The sequence below is a fragment of the Euleptes europaea genome, chromosome 15 (assembly GCF_029931775.1).
Source record: "Euleptes europaea isolate rEulEur1 chromosome 15, rEulEur1.hap1, whole genome shotgun sequence".
In the NCBI taxonomy this organism is placed as follows: Eukaryota; Metazoa; Chordata; class Lepidosauria; order Squamata; family Sphaerodactylidae; genus Euleptes; species Euleptes europaea.
Genome location: NC_079326.1, coordinates 51,746,360 through 51,767,463, shown reverse-complemented (window position 1 = coordinate 51,767,463; position 21,104 = coordinate 51,746,360). Strand labels below are relative to the sequence as shown.

The following is a 21,104-nucleotide window of genomic DNA, read 5'->3' as shown; positions in this document are numbered from 1 at the left end:
GGAGCAACCCAGCTTCTGTAGTGATTGTCAGTGCTAGGGTGATAGAGGATCAGCGAGACACCTTTTTATCCTTAGAGGTTTTCCCCCTAAAGATCCTCATTTAGAGACTTTAAATCAGGGGCCTCCAACACAGTGCCCATGGGCGCCATGGTGCCCCACCACCACCCTTTTTAGCACCCATCAAGTGTTTTTACAAAGTGGGTGGGGCTTTCCTCTTGCGATCCGTTCTTGCCAAACACTGTCTCTTATCGATAGAAAAAAATGCAGACGCTCATGCTGGCCCTTTAGAAAAAAGTAAAAATCGCTTAATGTCTTCATTAGCCCCAACTGAAAGTGCCAAATGTTGTGGAAATGCTTTTGAAACGTTGTATCTGTGACCCTCTTAAAATTGTCCTGATTTGTGTTTGTCACAACTGTAAGAAGGGAAGACGGTTTACTTAAAAGACATGTTGCCTAGTTTCTTTTTGAGGTTTGTATCCTTCTGCTGTACAATTGTAGCTAAGTGAACAATACCAATATCACAGACCTCTTAATACATGATTGAACATTTAATCCCATGCAGATCGGCTTCCTGAATAATGGCAGGATTTTGGCTATGGATGTCAGTGTGTTTTTGAATGGAGGGTGTACTCCTGAAGATTCCATTTTGGTGAGTATTTCTTTAAGAAGATGTTTGAGTAGCATCAAACATTGTTTTCAAAATGAAATCAGGTCAAAAAGGGGCAAGATTTCGCACATCCTTTTGTGGCCCTGCCTCAGGGCCTGTGCAGATTTATTATGTCAGGTTTAAAATGCGACGTGACGGTTCCTACTCTTCAGTGATTCAGCAGAAGAGTATCTTGCCTTGGAAAAAGCAATTAAATAAAGAAAATAAAGCTTGTAAAACGTTAAGGTGCAAGCAGTTTACAACTCTGTCTCTGATATTGGTTATATTGTAATTTTAAAGGCAAAGGTCCCCTGTGCAAATACCGGGTCATTCCTGACCCATGGGGTGATGTCACATCCCGACGTTTACTAGGCAGACTTTGTTTATGGGGTGGTTTGCCATCGCCTTCCCCAGTCGTCCACACTTTATCCCTAGCGAGCTGGGTACTCATTTTACCGACCTCGGAAGGATGGAAGGCTGAGTCAACCTTGAGCCGGCTACCTGAGACCGACTTCCGTCGGGATCGAACTCAGGTCGTGAGCAGAGCTTTTGACTGCAGTACTGCACCTTACCACTCTGCGCCATGGGGCTCGTATATTGTAATTTTGCTTGTTGAAAATTAAGGCATTTTTAAACCTTTCGACATTTTTACTGTGATGCGAGTTTCCTCTTAACACAACTTGGCAATGTAAGCTGGACAGCTCTGATGCCCATTCATGAATGTTCCCATAATGCAGGTTGCAGAGATAGTCCTATTAAAAATGGATAATGCCTACAACGTCCCGAATGTACGAGCTTCCGTTCGTGCTTGCAAGACAAACCTGCCATCCAACACAGCTTTCCGGGGATTTGGCTTCCCACAAGGGGGATTGGTTACCGAAGCCTGGGTAACACGTGTGGCGGCCAGATGTGGTTTATTACCAGAGCAGGTGAGGGGGGGGGGGAGAATGGAATGCTTATTCTTACGAAATTTTTAGAACAAATATAAAAGAGACATGCTGTTGCCAAAGGTATTCTGGGAAATGGTACGAGAGTGTGAATGTTGGATATTGGTTCCACAGCCCCCAGATTGAAGAGGCCTAAGAGGAAAAGAACCGGGGCTTGAGAGAGACACGGAGAGCTAGCGTGGTGTAATGGTTAAGAGCGGTGGTTTGGAGCGGTGGAGTCTGATCTGGAGAACCGGGTTTGGTTCCCCACTCCTCCACATGAGCTGCGGATGCTAATCTGGTGAATTGGATTTGTTTCCCCACTCTTCCACATGAAGCCAGCTGGGTGACTTTGGGCTAGTCACAGTTCTCTTAGAGCTATCTCAGCCCCACCTACCTCATGGGGTGTCTGTTGTGGGGAGGGGAAGGGAAGGTGATTGTAAGCCGGTTTGATTTTTCCTTAAGTGGTAGAGAAAGTCAGCATATAAAAACCAACTCTTCTTCTACCAGTACCTTGAATTGAGTCCAGAAGCAAATTGGAAGCCAGTGTAGATGGTACAAGACTGGAGTAATGTTGTCCCTACAACCCACCCCAGTCACGACTCTGGCCACTCAGGCCCAACTGTACCTTCCAGACAGTCTTCAAGGGCAGCCCGCATAGAGCTGATGTATGATTATATAAATGCCACTGTAATACTTGTTTTATGACTTGGCAGCATAAAAAAACGAGTCACTGGTTTTGTCAAGCTTATATAAGGTGGTCATTAGGCCCCTGACCAAGTTTCACCAGTATTCCCAGACAGTTTGGGACAGGTTTTCTCTCTTTCTCTCTCTCTCTCTCTCTCCCCCCCCCTCCCCCGACTCGCCCTCCACAACAAAACCGGGCAAGTTACAACATTAAAACAATATACAACCATAATAATCTAAAAATCTTTAAAACTAAACACCTGCAAGCAAAAACATAACCTAACAATAGAAGGTGCTAAAATCTAGCTTGCTGGGAAGGCAGGTACCCACCAGCCCCCCTAATTCATCAGGAAAAGGAGGGGAACAGGTGGGGAGGCCATTACTGATTATATAAATACACCCAAAATTTCAAAGTTCATTATAATTGATCTTTTGGTGTGCAGTGTTTATTGTAATTCTTTGCTTCCAGATTAGGGAAATAAATATGTATAAAGAAAATGGACTAACACCTTACAAACAAGAGTTCAAGTCCCAGAACCTGCTTAGGTGTTGGAATGAATGCATGGAGAAATCTGCCTATTACATCAGAAGAGCAGCTGTGGATGAATTCAACAAGCAAAATTACTGGAAGAAAAAAGGGATTGCCATTATACCTATGAAGTTCCCAGTTGGTTTTACCACACGCGTTCTAGGTCAGGTCAGTTTGTTTGAAAATATACCTAAATATCTTTATGGGGGAATTGTTAGAGCCAGGGCACTGTTTTCCCCAATTGCAAGGAAGAATTGGGAGATACTCTGCGTCCATGGGTGGTTTGGGTACTCTGCACACCTCTCTCCCAAGTTTCCTTCCCAAGAACAGATAGGTGTGCAGAGTACCGAAACCACCCATTTATTTCAGATACAACATATCCCGCCTTTCTGTCCAATCAGGGCCTGCAAGACGGCTAATAAAACAAGCATAATAAAATACATCATAAAATCTAAAGACAGCTAAAAATAGATATATATGTGAAAGACCTCTGCCTGAGACCCTGGAGAGCTGCTGCCTGTCTGAGTACAAATCTATGGAGAGACCACACTTGGAATACTGTGTACAGTCCTGGTCACCACACTTAAAAAAGGATATTACAGAGCTTGAGAAGGTGCAGAAAAGAGCAACCAAAATGATAAGGGGGCTAGAGCAACTGCCCTATGAGGAGCCGTTACAACGCTTAGGGCTGTTTAGCTTGGAAAGAAGGCGGCTGAGGGGAGACATGATAGAGGTCTATAAAATTATGCATGGTTTGGAGAGTGGACAGGGAGAAGCTTTTCTCCCTCTCTCATAATACTAGAACGCGGGGTCATCTGCTGAAGCTGGAGGGTGAGAGAGTCAAAACAGATAAAAGGAAGTATTTTTTCACACAACACATAGTTAAATTGTGGAACTCCCTGCCCCAGGATGTGGTGATGGCTACCAACTTGGAAAGCTTGAAGAGGGGAGTGGACCTGTTCATGGAGGTGAGGAGTATTCATGGCTACTAGTTAAAATGGCTACTAGTCATGATGCATACCGATTCTCTCCAGGATCAGAGGAGCATGCCTATGATATGAGGTGCTGTGGAACACAGGCAGGACAATGCTGCTGCAGCCGTCTTGTTTGTGGCTTCCTGGAGGCCCCTGGTTGGCCACTGTGTGAACAGACTGCTGGACTTGATGGGCCTTGGTCTGATCCAGCAGGGCTTTCCTTATGTTCTTATGAATAAACAATAATGAGGGACCAATGATCTCTGAGTTAACACCTGAATAAGAATAGGATTAAGCGCTACTGTTACCTCACCAACCTCTTGTTTTTGCTACTCTCGTTGACACTGTAGTACCAGTGCACAGGTAGTAGTTACACCATATTGTGTAGTGCAAAATGGTCATGCTGTGTTGGCATAATGTTTTATTCTTCTGGCACAGAAGACTTTAACAGTGATCCTGTCCCTGTCCGGCAAGTTCAGCTTCAGAATAGGATCTGTCAGTTTTATTCAGTCGTTCAAATAATCTCTTTTGTTGACTAAAGTTAATACTTCAGAGTGCTGCTGCTCACTTTTTTAAAGTTCTGTGTTTGTTTTTTGTTTCGCTTTGGGTTTGGTAGGCTGCCGCTCTGGTTCATTTATACACCGATGGATCCATGCTCCTGACACACGGCGGCGTAGAAATGGGACAAGGACTTCACACCAAAATGATCCAGGTACTTAAGGACCCAAGCACCTCTTATTGTGTGTGTGTGTGTGTGTGTGTTAAGTGCCATCAAGTCGCTTCCAAATCATGGTGACCCTATGTCAAAGAGCTCCCCAACCTGTCTCCACCAGTTGGAGGCTGCTTTGGTTTGGTCAAAAGTTTTCCAAAAGACAAAACCTTGAACTCCAGGCTTTCGCCCCAAGTCCAAGGAGTAGCTGCCACCAGTCCTTTCAAAAGATTGAGCTCCAGGGGGAAGATAAGAGCAATCCTCTCCCAACTCACTCCAAAATTGAGTGCAACGCTTACCCTGCAAGGTAGAGGCCTGCCAGGGAAAGATTACACTCCCAAAATGTCTTAGGTTTTTGGTAGGTGGTTTTTTACACTCACACAAGGCACTTAGAATTTAGGCTTGAAATCCCAAAATCACAGACACAAGCCATTTAAAGGCTAACAATTTATTTATAAGATTCAAGCTGGTTTACAGGAAAGAAATAGTCATGAAGTGTTAAGCAAGAAAACAATAAACTATTTAGCATAGCTAGCTAATACATTCAAAAGCCTTTTTGGTTCAAAAGGATTGGCAAAGGTTTCTTGCATCAGGTTTATAATTACCAAGTTCCAAAGATGCTTCCAGCATTCAAGAGTTTCAAAAGGTTGTCCAAAAGGTTTCTTCAAGCAGGTCAAGTTGACCAGAGTTTCCCCGTAGGGCCAAAATCAAATGGGTTGTGATGCAGCCAGCACAGCCTTCCTGCTGTGCACCCCAAAGCATGCATAGTTTTCTCAAGGGTTGGTTTGTCCTTATATTCGTTTTCTCAGTGGCATGAGCTCATAGAGGCCAACTGAGAAAACGCAAGCACTTAGCTGTTAATTAATCACTTGGTCAGAATTGCTGAATCACTCAGAGATGTGTTCAGGTGAGGAAGCCTGCAGAACTACCTGCACCTGGACATCGTCATGATGGCTGACTGATTAATTACCATGGCAATGCACGGCCTTGCATTCCAGAAAGGGGAGAGGTTAACTAGCACCAGCTGGGGCTTACTCCCTCCACAGAAGCAGTTTTCAAAAGGAAACTTATTTTTCTGGTCTAAAATCCCAACAACACAAAATTCATAGGCCTCTAGGCCTGAACCCAAAAGAAATAATACAATCCAAGAAATTGAGGGACCTCAACTTCTTGACACCCTATGAATCAATGTTCTCCAAAACGTTGTATCCTTAATGGCCTTGCTCAAATCTTGAAAATTGAAGGCTTTAGCTCCCTTTATAGAGTCCATCCATCTCTCGTTGGATCTTCCTCTTTTCCTGCTGCCTTCAACTTTCCTAGCATGATGGTCTTTTCCAGTGACTCTTGTCTTCTCATAACGTGACCAAAGTCTCAATAACTTGTATAAAACAAACAATTTTGTATGAGATCTCATTTTTTCCTTTGTTTATTAAGCAATGCAAAGACCTATTTAAAATAGCATGCACCAGCTATATTACTTGCTGGTACAATTCTACTGGCATCAGTGAAGCTGTGCTAAGCTGTTCCTTGGCACCAGCCTTGTAATGTTTCTGTCCTAAAAAGGGCTCTTACAAGCTTCTTGAAGATCCAGAGGCATTGATTCAGTTCAGACATAACATGAAAAAAGGTCTACATTAAACTACGGTTAGTGAGATTGTCGGAATGCCCGCAATAACTGTGCTTAGTTAGGATCTATCAAGCCAGGATTTCAAACCATAGTTTGAGGTTGGTTTATGAAACACAGTTAATCTTAACTTCATAAGAACATAAGAAAAGCTTTGCTGAATTAGATCAAGGCCCATCAAGTCCAGCAGTCTGTTCCTACAGTGACCAACCAGGTACCTCTAGGAAGCCCACAAACAAGACGACTGCAGCAGCATTATCCTTCGGGGTTCCACAGCACCTAAGATAATAGGCATCCTCCTCTGATCCTGGAGAGAATAGGTATGCATCATGACTACTATCAATTTTGACTAGTAGCCATGAATAGCCCTCTCCTCCGTGAACATGTCCACTTCCCTCTTAAAGCCTTCTAAGTTGGCAGCCATCACCACATCCTGGGGCAGGGAGTTCCACAATTTATCTATGCTTTGTGTGAAGAAATACTTCCTTTTATCAGTTTTGAATCTCTCACCCTCCAGCTTCAGGAGATGACCCCACATTCTGGTATTATGAAAGAGGGTGAAAAGCTTCTCCCTGTCCACTCTCCATACCATGTATAATTTTGTAGACCTCTATCATGTTTCCCCTTAAGTGCCTTCTTTCCATTTCCTGTGATGTGTGAATGCAGGCTTTTGTAACTTGTTCCCCAGTGCTGTCCTGGTTCACTCTCCAGTTACGGAGATGCATGGCCAGCACAAAGGGGGTGCTTTTGTCACAGCAAGCCAGGATTTGAGTGATTGTCTGAAAGCAGGATCCTGGTTTTTCAAGCCAGGATCTGAGTGGTTGTCTGAAAGCAGGATCCTGGTTTTTCTAATGAATCACAATTAAAAGAAACCTTGGTTTCGTGTTACGTCAGAACTGAGCCACTATTTTGGTTGAAGTCTCATAAAGCTGAAGTCTTCTGGTCATTATGAAGGTTGGGTGAGAGAAGGCATAAGGGACAGCTGCGGCAATCATTTGTCTCAAATGATGATGTCGACACGCGGAAACTGGTGTTGGCTTTGCCAACCAGAAGGAGGTGGAAACTATTGTGATATTAAAAGTCAGGAGCTGAAATTCTCCAGTTCTGCTAGCCTCCTGATATTTGACCACATCAGCATCATTCCACCTTTTCTTCTGCTCTAGGAGAGAATCCAAGACAATAGCATGTGTCGAATGAATTTTGGGGTAGTATCACTTTCATGTTGTATTGTATTGTCCAGCCTGTCCTTAAGGCAGATAATGATGGCATTCATCCCTCATCCTAGGTTGCTAGCCGAGAATTAAAGATGCCAATGTCAAATATTCACTTTTGTGAGACGAGTACGACAACAGTCCCCAACGCCTGTGCTTCAGTGGGATCTATGGGAACTGATGTCAATGGAATGGCAGTGAAGGTAACATGGTACCATTAATAAACTTGTCATCATGAGCTCAGCTCTCTGTGCTGTGGAAGGGAGGTGACCAGAGACGGGGCTTTCTCAGTGGTGGTGCCAACATTATGAAATGCCCTCCCTCATAATTCGCATTTATTGGATTTATGTGAATTGATTTTAGTTGCGAATACCCATCCTTTGGCTTATTTCGTTGATTTTAGCACATTGTAATGTTTTACCGGCTGAGTTATTTTATAATACTGATTTTGTCGATTGTTCTTTGTACTGCCAAGAATGTTACTGTTAGGATTTTTGTTTGTTTGTTTGAAATTAATTTGATAGATTTGAACTTCTGTTATTTATTATCTTATTTCTCTTTTGTTTCTGTTTTGTAAACCCACACATGCAAAATTTTCGAGAGATGGGATTCAAATGCTTGTAGTTAATCTTCTAGATATTGACAGGAACCAGAAGTTTTCCAAGTCCCCTCTCTAGCGTATTGAACTATATTGACATGGAGCGTCTTCTGCTAGTTGCCACCAAATCTATGAAACCCAATCCAGTACATATTTAGTCAGAAGTTTCTTCCCAGTGCATGCCCTGCACAGTTGCTTGTGAGTAACTTCAGTTGGCGCAAAGGTGTTTTTCCTTTCAAGTGAGTGTGCTTAGGTCTTCAGCCTTAGAAAAATTATAAGAAGAAGAAAAAGAAGAGGTGGTTTCTATATGCCAATTTTATCTACCTTTTAAGGAGAATCAAACCGGCTAACAATCTGCTTCCCTTCCTCTCCCCACAACAGACACCCTGTGAGGTAGGTGAGGCTGAGAGAGTTCAGAGAGAGCTGTGACTAGCCCAAGGCCACCCAGCTGGCTTCATGAGTAGGAGTGGAAAAGCAACCTGGTTCACTAGATTGGAGTCTGCTGCTCATGTGGAGGAGTGGGGAATCATGTGGAGAAGGGGGGAATCAGATTAGAGTCCACTGCTCTTAACCACTACACCACCATTTGTCATGCAGCCAATTTTTAATTATTTTATATTCCTGTTTTGAGTTGAGTTTTATAGTAAAGTGGTTTTGGAGAGAAGACATATGTCTTGCTGGGCTACCAAACTCAAGTGAGAGGGAACACCGGAGGCCTGTCCAAATAGGCAGTGGGCTGCAGAACAGAGCTTGCCGCCTCCAGTATAAAGGACACACAATGTTGACAGACGTGCTGCTTTTCTGTTAGAAACCCAGCTTATGAATTTGGAGCTTCCCAAAAAGGTGGGAAGTCAAGTCGTGAAGGAATAACACAGGTTTCTAGACTTTCTGCTCAAGTGCCCTCTTTCCATCGCTGTGGATTAATGTATAATATTTTTTCTGGTGTGAGTAAAGCAGTACCACAGAACTGGAAGAATCTGACTTGCTTTACAGCCAGATTTCTTTTCTCATCTTTCTGTTCCCGCCGACCGTCAGGGTGCCTGCCAGACTCTTCTGAAGCGCCTCGAACCTGTCATTTCTCAGAATCCTAAGGGCTCTTGGAAAGAATGGGTAAGAAAGAGTATTCCTATGGATAACATGGTTTTAGAAAATAACAGGCATTTGAACTGTAACACATGTAATCTTCGGGGCCACCTCTCCTGGTATAGTCCCCGAAGATCACTACGATAATGTGATAATAACTTACTGGTGGTCCTCAGCCCTAAGAGTGTGCCGCTGTCCTCGATGAGAGCCAGGGCCTTTTCAGCCCTGCCTCTGGCCTGGTGGAATGCTCTGCCTGGTACCATCAGGGCCTTGCGGGAGCTTACAGAGTTCTGCAGGCCCTGCAAAACAGAGCTATTCTACCAGGGCTATAGTTGAGGGCAGCCGTGGGTATCATCTTCGCTGGCCTCCCTACCCCTCTTCCTTGTACATTAAATTCTTCAGGGATATTGAAGGGGCGGACTGCCAGTTTGTTTCAGTCTACACGATGGAAATTGGGCTCCATCTTTGAATTGCGGGTTTTAAGGATTTTAAATTATGGGGTTTTGTTGTTAATGTTTACTGAGTTTAATTTGTTATTGATGCTTAAATGATGTTTACCCGCCCTGAGCCTGGCCTATGGTCGGGGAGGGCGGGTTAGAATTTGAAGAAATAAAATACTCTTAAGGCTGGTTCATAATATAAGATGCAGAACGTGGCTGGAGTGAAAGTGGAGTGTCCATCAGTTGGCATTCAGGGACAAAAAGGGTCTGACCACTGAGAAGATTAGTTGTTCTGAAGGCCTGGCTCAGCGAGAGTCGGCTGATTCATCATTTAAGATGGGTAAATGAAAGTTTGTCTTCAAGGAGAAGTAGACTCTTTACTCTGGTGTTGCTGTGACTGGAATGTCTGGCTGGTTTGATCAACTCTTAAAAGTGGCATCTGTCACAAGGGGTTCAGCTGAAATGGCTGTCAGTCACAGTTGGAGGTGGCTGTAAGCTGTGAAGGGGTTTGGTTAAACTGTATATAAGCATGGATCCCCAGACTTACCGGGGGGGGGGGGGTTGTGTCCTGTGGGGTGGTGCAGTAAGACGGGGCCGAGTGCCATTTTCTTGAGGTGCACCGGCGCTCGCACGGGGCTCTGTGTGTTTTCACGGGCCCTCGGCTGCTCTGTTCGCTGGCCAGCCAATCAGAAGGTTTTCCCTTTGGTCTGCCAATCCAGCATTTAAACAGCTTCCCAGCATGCCTGGCTTCATTCACCTTCGGGTACCTTCCTTTTTTCCCATCCACCCACTTCTTCTTTTGGGTTCTCGCATGGGCTGCTCGTATTTGTCGGTTTGAGTTGGGGTGTTTTCACTTTGTTCTCCTTTCTCGTCACAACTTGGTAGACGGTTTGGGCATTGGGATGGATCCATTTGGGGGAAGATTGGGCCTGAGTGCCCATCATCCCAGTTGGAGGTCCCCTTAAGGGACCTTGGAGGCAGAGGGTTAGGTTAGTATTAAAATTAGCGCCTTGTTTTGGTTGAAGAACTCTGTGCTAGAAGTAATTTCTTGCTTCTTTTTACTTCCTATGGAGAGATCTGTGCTAGAGGCACAATTTGCTTATTGTTTTTTTTGCTCAGTACTTTACTGTTTTACACAATATGGTTTGGAACAAGAATGAGCTTACGATAGTTATTTCTTCTACAGGCTAAAGAAGCTTTTGAACAGAGCATTAATCTATCAGCAACAGGTTATTTCAGGTAAAAGATTTGAACTCCTTTCTGAAGCCAGTGTCACCTGATGAACTAATAACTTTAAGAAGTCAACTCCCAAGGAGACTCCCAGTGCAATCCTGACCTTCGCCCTAGATGGGACATCACAGACATGATATTACATCCCTGTTGATCTCCTGCCCCTCCTCAAACTCTGCCCTCCCCATTCGCCACCCCCAAATATTCAGGAATTTTCCCAGGATTGAGTTGGTAAATATAAGTCTAAGAGAAGTGACAATGGCCGCTATATCTAAAGTAGTTTTTATAAAAGGGGTATACACGTTCATAGATAGAGAGAGATTCTGGAGACCAGCAACCATGGAAGGTTTCTTCCTCCATGTTCTGTTAGGGAACTGGTTGGCCATTATCTGATATTAGCTTAGGTGGACATTTGTTGTGATCCAACATAGCTCTATTTTATGTTCTCAATAAGATGATGCACTAACCAATCAAATTAATTGTGTCTTCATCTTCTTAATGTGCTGTAATGTCATTCCCATTGATGGTACCATTCCATACTTTCAATTCATCCCATTATTTCCGCCACTTCTTCCAGAGGTTATGAAGCAAACATTGACTGGGAGAAAGGGGAAGGCCATCCATTTGAATATTTCATTTTTGGAGCCGTTTGCACCGAGGTTGAAATAGATTGTCTGACTGGAGATCATAAGGTAACCGCTAGACTTTACTTAGGAATGAAGCAAAACTCATAGCTGATATTCTGCATTACTTTCAAGTCAGGCTTGAAAGATTTGGTACATCTATGCTTCTTGGACACTCTTCAAGTATTTTTTTAATCCCTTTGCATACAAACTTGGACGCAGCCAGCTATTTTTTTTTTTTTTCGGTTAATGAATCCTTGATTCATCTCTCCTTTTTTATTTTTTATTTTTTTTTAAATTCAGGACTGCATTTGACTAATCTGGTTTTTATTAATTGGCAGTCCTGACTGAGATTTTAAACTGTCATCTTTTATGTGTTTTATAACTGTTGTTTTATTTACATTGTAAGCTGCCTTGAGGGCCACAAGGTAGAAAGGCAGCTTATAAATGTTTTAAATAAATACATACATGCACATTTACAATTTGTACTTCTTGACAGAACGTCAGAACAGACATTGTAATGGATATTGGCTGCAGTATCAATCCTGCAATGGATATAGGTCAGGTAAGTTGTGAGAATTTATTTGTTTTGTGGTACATAAAATCCTGAGTCTAAAGCCTTTTATGCTGGAACGTTTCCCCGCAGTCACCCCCGTCGACTACTTTAGGGCCTTCTTTTGGTTATGCATACATTTTCCAACTGTCAGAGGTTGCCTTGCTGTCCCAGTGGGATTTGCCCGTGTTTTCCAGATGCTGTTTTAGCCAGAATCTGGAAAATGCAGGCAAAGCACGCGGAGAGAGCGAAAAGGTGGCAGAATTTCTGATGGAAGTTTTCAATATTAGGACTAAAGTCTAATACATATTTAAATCAAAAATGAATGGACAGTGAATTTTGTGTTCTGCTTATGTCATGTTTCTAAGTATATGCCAGTTGAGGTCGATTGATTGATTGATTGAGCGAAGTGACCCCTGATGGTTGGAAAACACATGCATAATCAAAAGGAAGCCCCAAAGCAGTAGGTGGGGGTGACCACTGGGAAACGTCCCTGCATAAAAGGCCTATTATGAGTACATAGAGCAACATTTAATGCCACATCCTAGACGGGATGGATATCCTGTCATAAAACTAGCATTATTAAAACCAGAGTGAAACATCCAACTGCTATTCAAATGTAAATATGTAAATATAAAGTGAGGTACATGTACAAGAAAGCCAGCATGGTGTAGTGGTTAAGAGCGGTGCACTCTGATCTGGAGTACTGGGTTCAATTCCACACTCCTCCACATGAGTGGTAGACGCTAATCTGGTGAATCGGGTTGGTTTCCCCACTCCTACACATGAAGCCAGCTGGGTGACCTTGGGCTAGTCACAGTTCTCTTAGAGCTCTCTCAGCCACACCTACCTCACAGGGTGTCTTTTGTGGGGAGGGGAAGGGAAGGTGATTGTAAGTCAGTTTGATTCTTCCTTAAGTGGTAGAGAAAGTCGGCATATATAAACCAACTCTTCTTCAAGTTTATCTGACCAAGGGAGCTCTGACTCTCGAAAGCTTACACCCTGAAAATCTTGTTGGTCTCTAAGGTGTTACTGGACTTGAATCTAGCTCTTCTATTGCAGGCCAACATGGCTACGCTCTGAAACTAAGTTTACCAAGACTGTACAATGAAAAGGAAGAGAGAGAAAATAATGATAAGGATGCGGTGTTCATTTATAAAATTCTCAAAATGTTAATTTCAATTTAGTAGTATAGACTTCAACCTTTTTAATTATTGCAAGTTTTTTGTATGTTTCATTTAATTTTTAAGCAAGATTTAATTTATAAGTAACCCTGCTTCAGCACAAGGTGGCAGTTAGAACTCTGGTAAACAAGCGTCACTTCTTGTTGTCAGATCGAAGGTGGCTTTGTTCAGGGTCTTGGACTTTACACAATAGAGGAAATCAAATTCTCTCCAGAAGGAATCCTCTACACACGGGGTCCAGATCAGTATAAAATCCCTGCAGTATGTGATATCCCTGAACATTTTGGTGTCTCCTTGTTGGCCTCTTCCCAAAGCACAACAGCAATCTACTCATCCAAGGTAAGAAGACTAAATCCAAGCTCCATTAAAACTAGAGCCAGCATGGTGTAGTGGTTAAGAGCAGTGGTTTGGAGCGGTGGACTCTGATCTGGGGAACTGGGTTTGATTCCCCACTCATACACATGAGCGGCGGACTCTAATCTGGTGAACCAGGTTGGTTTCCCCACTCATACACATAAAAGCCCAGCTGGGTGACCTTGGGCCAGTCACAGTTCTCTCAGAATTCTCTCAGCCCCACCTACCTCACAGGGTGTCTGTTGTGGGGAAGGGAAGGTGATTGTAAGCTGGCTTGATTCTTCCTTAAGTGGTAGAGAAAGTCGATATATAAAAACCAACTCTCCTCCTCCTCCAGTATTGAAATATAAGCTACAGAATTGTCCCCGTCTCAGGACAATTAAGTTTTAATGTTTGCATCCTTTCACACTTTTTTTTTTTTTACAATTAGGAGTGGCTCAACAATTAATCTGAGTACATGGGCGTGGGGACAGGAGTGACTCAGTTTTAAGAATATTACTAGAAAATGCCAAGTAGGCTAATGGGGATTGCTGATGGCATATGTGGAGAAGTACAAGACTTTATGTAAAAAAAAAAAAAAAACACAAAAATCCTGTTAACGTCCTGCAAAAAATTGCTGTCTTTCTCTTTATGTATCTGTTTTGCTTTGCTTTGTTTTTGGCAGGGCCTTGGTGAATCAGGGCTTTTCCTGGGATGCTCCGTATTTTTTGCAATATGGGATGCAGTGGCTGCAGCAAGAAGAGAAAGGGGATTGTCTGGGGACTTTGGGCTGAATAGTCCCCTGACCCCTGAACGCATCCGAATGGCCTGTGTGGACCAGTTTACCAAAATGGTAAAGGTGTTTTTTTACCATTTTTTTACCAAGACACTGTGTAATTGGTTCCCATTCATCTAGTGAGGCAGGGCAGTCAAGGATTGGTTTAATTTCAGTGTTCCTGTGTCAGAAGGCAGGGACGAAAATCTTCTTTATATCCGGAGGCCCTATCCCCCGTATTAAGCAAACCTTAAACTAAGGCAATTAAGGCTTGCTTAATATGGAACACCCAACATATCATCTGGTTAGAGTCACAGTGTTACTGTGGGCAAAGAACGTACTCACTTGGGTCGCTGATGCTTCTCTGCGGTTTTCACCAGTTTCTAGTTTGGGCATTGAAGTTGTGAACACATTGAACTGTGTTATACTGAATCAGTCAAGAAAAAATAGTAGCCACGCCACACCATCGCTGCAATCAAACCCCAAAATACAAATGCATGTGGCTAAGGGGACAATACTCATAGATTTAATTATGTACCACCATTATAACTACCTATATATACTGAATGAAATACATCCAAAGTGACAATACACAATAATTCTACTGGCATAGAATCAAGAGCCCATACACAATCCTTGAGCTTGTTCTTCTATACGTTGTGGATCTCTCGTCAATGATGCAACACCAGTAGATCAGTTAATAAATAAAGTTATAAATCATCTCTTCAGTATCAGTAGAAAAATGGCCATAAATAATCTCTTCATTACTAGATGGGTTGCCGGCTCCTGATCCCATTTCGTAAAAATCTTCATCAGAACTTCACATCAATCTTATTTGTTCAAAATGACACGTAATCTGAGGAGTTTGCCACATGCTTTTGTATTTTGGGGTTTGATTATACTGAATCAGACCGTTGGCCCATTGAGGTCAGTGTTGTCTCCTCAGACTGGCAGCAGCTCTCCAGGGTCTCAGGTCGAGGTCTTTCCCACTACCTACTGTATGTCTGTAAAGCTCCATCAACTCACAGCCGACTATGGCAACCCAATAGTGTTTTCAAGGCAAGAGACGTTAGGGGTGGTTTGCCATTGGCTGCCTCTGCATAACGACCCTACTATTCCTCCATGGTCTCCCATCCAAGTACTAACCAGGGCCGACCCTGCTTAGCTTCTGAGATCAGGCTAGCCTGGCCCATCCAGGTCAGGGCCCTCACTTACTACTTGATCCTTTTACCTGGAGATGTAAGGGCTGAACCTGGGACCTTCTGCATGCCAAGCAGATGCTTTACCACTGAGCCACAGCCCCTCCCTCTGGGGAGGTAGAGCATCAGCTTGGCATGCAGAAGGTCCCAGGTTCACTCCCTGGCATCTCCAGGACCAGGTAGAAGGTGATGTGAAGGACCTCCACATGAGACCCTGGAGAGCTGCTGCCAATCTGAATAGACAATACTGCCTTTGATGGACCAAGCAACTTCATGTGTTCACAGTGGTTAAACATAATTTGTTTATTGGTTCTTGTAGGTTAATTTGTTTACTCCACATCTAAATAAAATCTGGATTTCTTTCCTGTATGGGCAACCTGCACACAGCAATTCAACCTTTAATCTAAAGGGAGCCAGGAGCACTAATCCTTCAGGCATTTGCGAGCCGAACTGTCCCATCAGCTTCTAGGTTCAGAAGTTCAGCGTTGCCAAGGACCAGCGGAAAGAGCCAATTGGCAGGCTGGTGCCTCAAAGTCTGGGGGGCTATGTTTGTGTCTGGGCCGCATAGCATGATGTCCATGCAAATTAGCTTACGCCCATGATGCTATTTTTCCCTAAGTGTCCTCCTCGTTCTGCAGCTCTGGCTTTGGAATACTCTTTTAAAGTGGCCAGGCACATACCCCAGATGCTGTGGGGGTCTGGCTGGCACCCAAGTGTGTGTGTGGGGAGGGGACTAACTGGGGCGCATGGCCCCAAACCTCTAGCTCACCAGGGTGGGGGAAATGGATAAGAGCCAATAGAAGTGAGGCCACCCAAATTCCTCCCTCTGAGAGGGATAACTGGTTGGGACCACCGGGTACCTGTGACTCTGTGTGTGTGTGTGTGTGTGTGTGTGTGTGTACATGTCTATATATATATATATGCACATTTGTAGCCAAAGAAAAACAGAGAAATTTAAGCCACCCCATTCTATATGAGTGCCCCCACTTTAAGCATGGCCAGAAATCAAAAGCAAGACGATTTTTTGCTCAGCAGGTCTTTTGGGAAATCAACTGCAAAATTGACTTGGAAGTCTCTGCCAAAGCATCTCTTCAAAGGAGAGTGCCCCAAATAGTTTTCTAAGCACATAGCTGGTAGGCAAGTGAGAGGTTTTCTAGCCTTCTCTGAGACAATTTATTGCTTACCTGACTGCCTTTGTCTCCGGGTGTGCATACGTGTCTGTGGACTAATTAGAAATTTCAGAGCCTCCTGGAATTTCTCTTTATTACTTCCCGCATCCAGCCTCTTGATGTAAAGTTGCCTATTGGTGCAAAAAAACCCACTTCTTTAAAACTTCCACAGCTGCAGTTATATCACTCTGGAGGGTGGCCTCACTCCTTCCCTCCTGCTTTTAGGAGTTTTTGTCCAGCTTTCTTATTTAGGAAATCAGGTGTTAACCCTTTCCTGACTACCTTTTGCATCACCAAAATTTATGGACCCCTGCCCGTAAGAGAAATACTATTTCTGTTAATATTATGCCCCCTATCACGTGACCATTTAGGTGGGAATTGCCTTAGAGACGGCCACAAGGGGGAGGGGGAGCGCTCCTTTGGCGCTCAGAAGCTTCTAGAAGCTTGGAAGAATGATCTCTGCAGCTGACCTGCGCATGTGGGACTGCACAGAAGCCACTAAGATGAATATGTCATTTTAAACTACCAAAATAAGTACTGGAAATACTATTTCTGTTAATGTTATGCACCGTTCTATCACAACTTTTCGTATTTTGGTAGTTTAAAATGACATCTTTTACAACACGTCGTCCAAAAGGCAAAAGGTTAAATCTTTGCCAGTGTGGGGAAACAGCTTCTGTGGTATTGACAGAGCCAGTCTAAGACATTTTGGTTCCTGACGTGCAAATCCAAATGGCACCCTTCCATTAACTGACATCCTCTGGGGAGTTATTCTGCTCAAGCTCCATGATAAGGGGAGGCCATGGAAAAATAGAGTAGTGCTCTCACATATTTCCCTTACATTTCATTCCTACATAGATTGTGCTCCTTGGTCGAGATCTCACTCTGCCACCCTTCATGTCATTCCAAATCTGCCTCATGACAAGGCAACCTTTGGCCTTATATTCAAGGCTGTGTCCCTCGCAGTCACCCCCTTGACTGCTTCGGGGCTTTGCTTTGATTATGCATGCCATGTTTTGCCCGTGTTTTCCAGATGCTGTTTCAGCCAGCATCCAGAAAATGCAGGCAAAATGCGCGGAAACACACAGGGAGAGCGAGGCGACCTCTGACGGTGGGAAAAGGCATGATTATCAAAGCAAAGCCCCAAAGCAGTCGATTGGGGGGTGACAGTGAGGAAACAGCCATGCATAAAAGGCCTTTGCGTACTGAGTAGATTCCCCAGAAACCCAAGGTGATTTAGCAATGAGTTCTTCCAAACTGATCTCCTTGTTCATTCTTCTAGATCCCAAAGGATGAAAAGCCGACTCTTTCTTGGTCCATCTCCCTGTAAAAGTGAATCAGGAACAGATGCAAAGGACCTACAGTGGCTTCTCTGAGCAACGTCGCCCAACAATCAATAAATGTGGTTCATTTTAATCCAGTACTTACTCTCATACCCGGGAGGGGGGGGGATATTGCAAGCTGCATATCCAGTCTTAGAAGAGTCTGCTTCATGCATTTTCAAGTAATATGTTACTAGAGAATACCAGGTTTGCTGTGCAGAGGAAGGCACTGGCAAACCACCTCTGTTAGTCTCTTGCCATGAAAACCCCAAAAGGGGTCGTCATAAGTCGGCTGCGACTTGAAGGCACTTTACACACAGAGAATTACAATTTAAGATCCAGTGACTTAGTTAATTGGTGTGTTAATTGTTGAATTGGATAACTGTTGCTGATACAAAGGCAAACAAAAATGGTTTTGGTGAGTTGGTTATTTCAAATCAATATATAAAATTCACCTTCCTTAGTCCCAATCTATATCCTCCTCATCAAATGCCCCAATCTCCTGCTTAATACCTTTGCCTACTGATCCTCCTCACCCATGCATTCTTCTTCCGAGGTCCTCCCATCTCCATCTTGCCATGGGCTCCTTAATTCTTCACCTCCTCTTTCATTTTATTTTGTCTCTTCCCTGGCGTTCCTCTGCTTCTCTGGGCAGAACTAGACGTTATAAATACAACGTGGCTATTTAAGCAGCCACATCTAGAATTCCAAAATGAACATAGGGTTGCCAACCTCCAGAATGGGGCTCAGAGTCCTCCTGGAATTAACACTGATCTCCAGACTGCAAAGATCAGCTCCCATGGAGAAAATGGCAGCTTCAGAGGGTGACCTCTGGCACCAGATTCTGGCTGAGCTACTTCCCCAAACTCTACTCTCCTCAGGCTCTGCCTCCAAATCTCCAGGAATTTCACTACCTGGAGCTGACAACCCTAATACCTGGCGTTCTAGGATCAATCTGTTGGCACGTCCCTGCTCCCCAGTTCTCTCCATTAGATACTGCTAGCTTCCTTTGATTTGATTCCAGGCTTCAAACTGATTTACTTTCTGCTTTGTGGGCTTTGGATATCCCCTCAGTATAGTATTGGCTTTGGCTTTAGACATTTGTGAGGGTTTTATACAAAGGTCGGCAGTACTAGGAAGATCCAGCCAGTATCCCCAGAATGTGAGAGAGTTATTATTTACCTGTTGACTGATTAACATAAAAACTATATTCAACGAAGAATAACGTGATGCATCATAACTGCCTTTAACGTACATTGCCATTTAAGTCCCCGGAGGTGGGTGTTTAAGATTTACTATCTTTTCAGATTGTCAAGAGGCAGACATGGAATGATCAAGAGCAGGGAAGGATTTGTAGATTACTCTTATGAAGTTGTTTTCCCCAGAAGATTCTACAAATCCTCTCATGTGGGAAAAATGAGATTACTTCTGCTACTGTGTTATATTCTGGATACGGGCTATGATTCTATGCCCTCTCATACTGTCTTAAATGTGGTGTGTTTTGAAATCTGTTAGATGTGGGTGCGCTATTAGTAATTTGCACAAGTAATATTACTTAATTGGTTCTTGTAGGTTATCCGGGCTGTGTAACCGTAGTCTTGGTATTTTCTTTCCTGACGTTTTGCCCGCAGCTGTGGCAGGCATCTTCAGAGGAGTAACACTGAAGGAGAGACACTGTCCTTCAGTGTTACTCCTCTGAAGATGCCTGCCACAGCTGCGGGCAAAACGTCAGGAAAAAAAATACCAAGACCACAGTTACACAGCCCGAATAACCTACAAGAACCAATGAACTCTGACCGTGAAAGCCTTCGACATTATTACTTAATGTTTTTGATTTTATGGCCCCAGTTTGTTTTGGATGTAATTATAGACTGCAGATTGTCATCCTTCCAGTGTGCCAGGAATCAGCGCCAACTAAAAATTCCCTCCCTCCCCCCGCTTCCATCACTGACGCCATCACGTGGAAGGGGAAACAGCCAGGTGCCCTTCCGTTGTGCCTTGATACTTTATTTAGAACCCAATCTCTAAGCACTTTAAAAAATATTTTTAATACACATTTGTATTGGTTTTTCATTACTGTAAGTCATTTGGGGAGACTTTCATTGTAAGTTTAAAAAATAAAATGCTTTTCCAACACTGAGGTCATTTACGCGGGGGAAATTTGTGTTTGGTTTGCTGCACAGTTTTCTACTCCGAATTCTCAAACATCATATGCATGAGGGATTCTTCCCCCTCCCACTCCCAGTTCTAGTAGTAGCTTGTGATTAATTAGGCTTCCCCAGTGAATCACGGAGCTTCTGGGTCCCTCCCCCTGAAAACGCAGCCTTATTGCACTTTACTTGGAGGGGGCGGGTCAGCTCTTAAAGGGGCTGCATGTGCTATCACTGGGTATTCCTCCCCACCTTTCGTCAACAACTCCCTTCTGGGAGCTGCCTTCCAACCTTTGCAGCCTTCTTCAGTGTCTTCCTGCACATTTCATGAAGGTTTAACTTCCTCTTTTGTGCTTTGCTTTGAGGGAAGGGGTTGGATGGGAGGGACAGACATGTGGGAGGGAGAAACCAAAATGGGTGGGGGAGGAAAAACCCGAAGTTAAGAGCTAGGCATGGAAATGGGGGGCATTTGCATCGCTCTTGCCTCAAAGCAGTATTGAAATTCGTCTTAAAACAGGATCCTAGAACTGTGGGGGAAGAACAAGACCAGAGCAAAGTCACGTCTGAAGGTCGGTAAAAAAATGAATAATGCAAAAGAAGCCTCGAAACAGTCCAGCAGGGACTGCGAAGTAAATACTCCTCCATAAATGGCCTGAATTACTTTTCCAATTTTTTGCCTCAGCTATTCCAAAATTAATTTATTTTACAACTGATCTCCAGCCAATAGAGATCAGTTGCCCTGGAGAAAATGGCTGCTTTGGCAATTGGATTCTATGGCATTGAAGTCCCTCCCCAAGCCACCTGCCCAGGCTCCACCCCAATAACCTCCCACCAGTGGCAAAGAGGGGCCTGGCAAGCCTAATTCAATGGCATATTCAAAAGTGATAGGGTATCAGAAAGTCTATGGAAAAAGGCAGAAACCACTGCGACGTTTTACCAAAGGGAATGGAAGTGTCTAGAAATGATGTTGATCCATGAAAGATCTTGCTAGTTGCTTTCTGTGCATCTGTTCAAGAGCTCTAGTGAAAAGAGCCATGAAAATTATATTTCACAATCAACACGAACAAAAATTCATGAAGAACGCAGTTCTTGTCCACCTTCTATAGCATGTATGTGCTCTTGAAACAAAATGTGTATTA

At 43.7% G+C, this 21,104-nt stretch overlaps 1 protein-coding gene across 1 annotated transcript in view; it reads left to right on the top strand.

Moving 5' to 3' along the window:
- LOC130487794 (aldehyde oxidase 1-like) overlaps positions 1–17,857 on the top strand; it is a 54,048-nt gene extending 36,191 nt beyond the window's left edge. Inside the window, exons 24-35 of the mRNA XM_056861313.1 lie at positions 563–649; positions 1,384–1,575; positions 2,729–2,956; positions 4,379–4,474; positions 7,381–7,509; positions 8,940–9,014; positions 10,614–10,666; positions 11,235–11,349; positions 11,780–11,845; positions 13,168–13,356; positions 14,036–14,203; positions 17,776–17,857. Of these exons, the coding sequence (XP_056717291.1) occupies positions 563–649; positions 1,384–1,575; positions 2,729–2,956; positions 4,379–4,474; positions 7,381–7,509; positions 8,940–9,014; positions 10,614–10,666; positions 11,235–11,349; positions 11,780–11,845; positions 13,168–13,356; positions 14,036–14,203; positions 17,776–17,823 (1,446 nt within the window). The 3' untranslated portion in view covers positions 17,824–17,857. The remainder of the gene's footprint in view (positions 1–562; positions 650–1,383; positions 1,576–2,728; positions 2,957–4,378; positions 4,475–7,380; positions 7,510–8,939; positions 9,015–10,613; positions 10,667–11,234; positions 11,350–11,779; positions 11,846–13,167; positions 13,357–14,035; positions 14,204–17,775) is intronic.
- Positions 17,858–21,104: the final 3,247 nt, after the last annotated feature.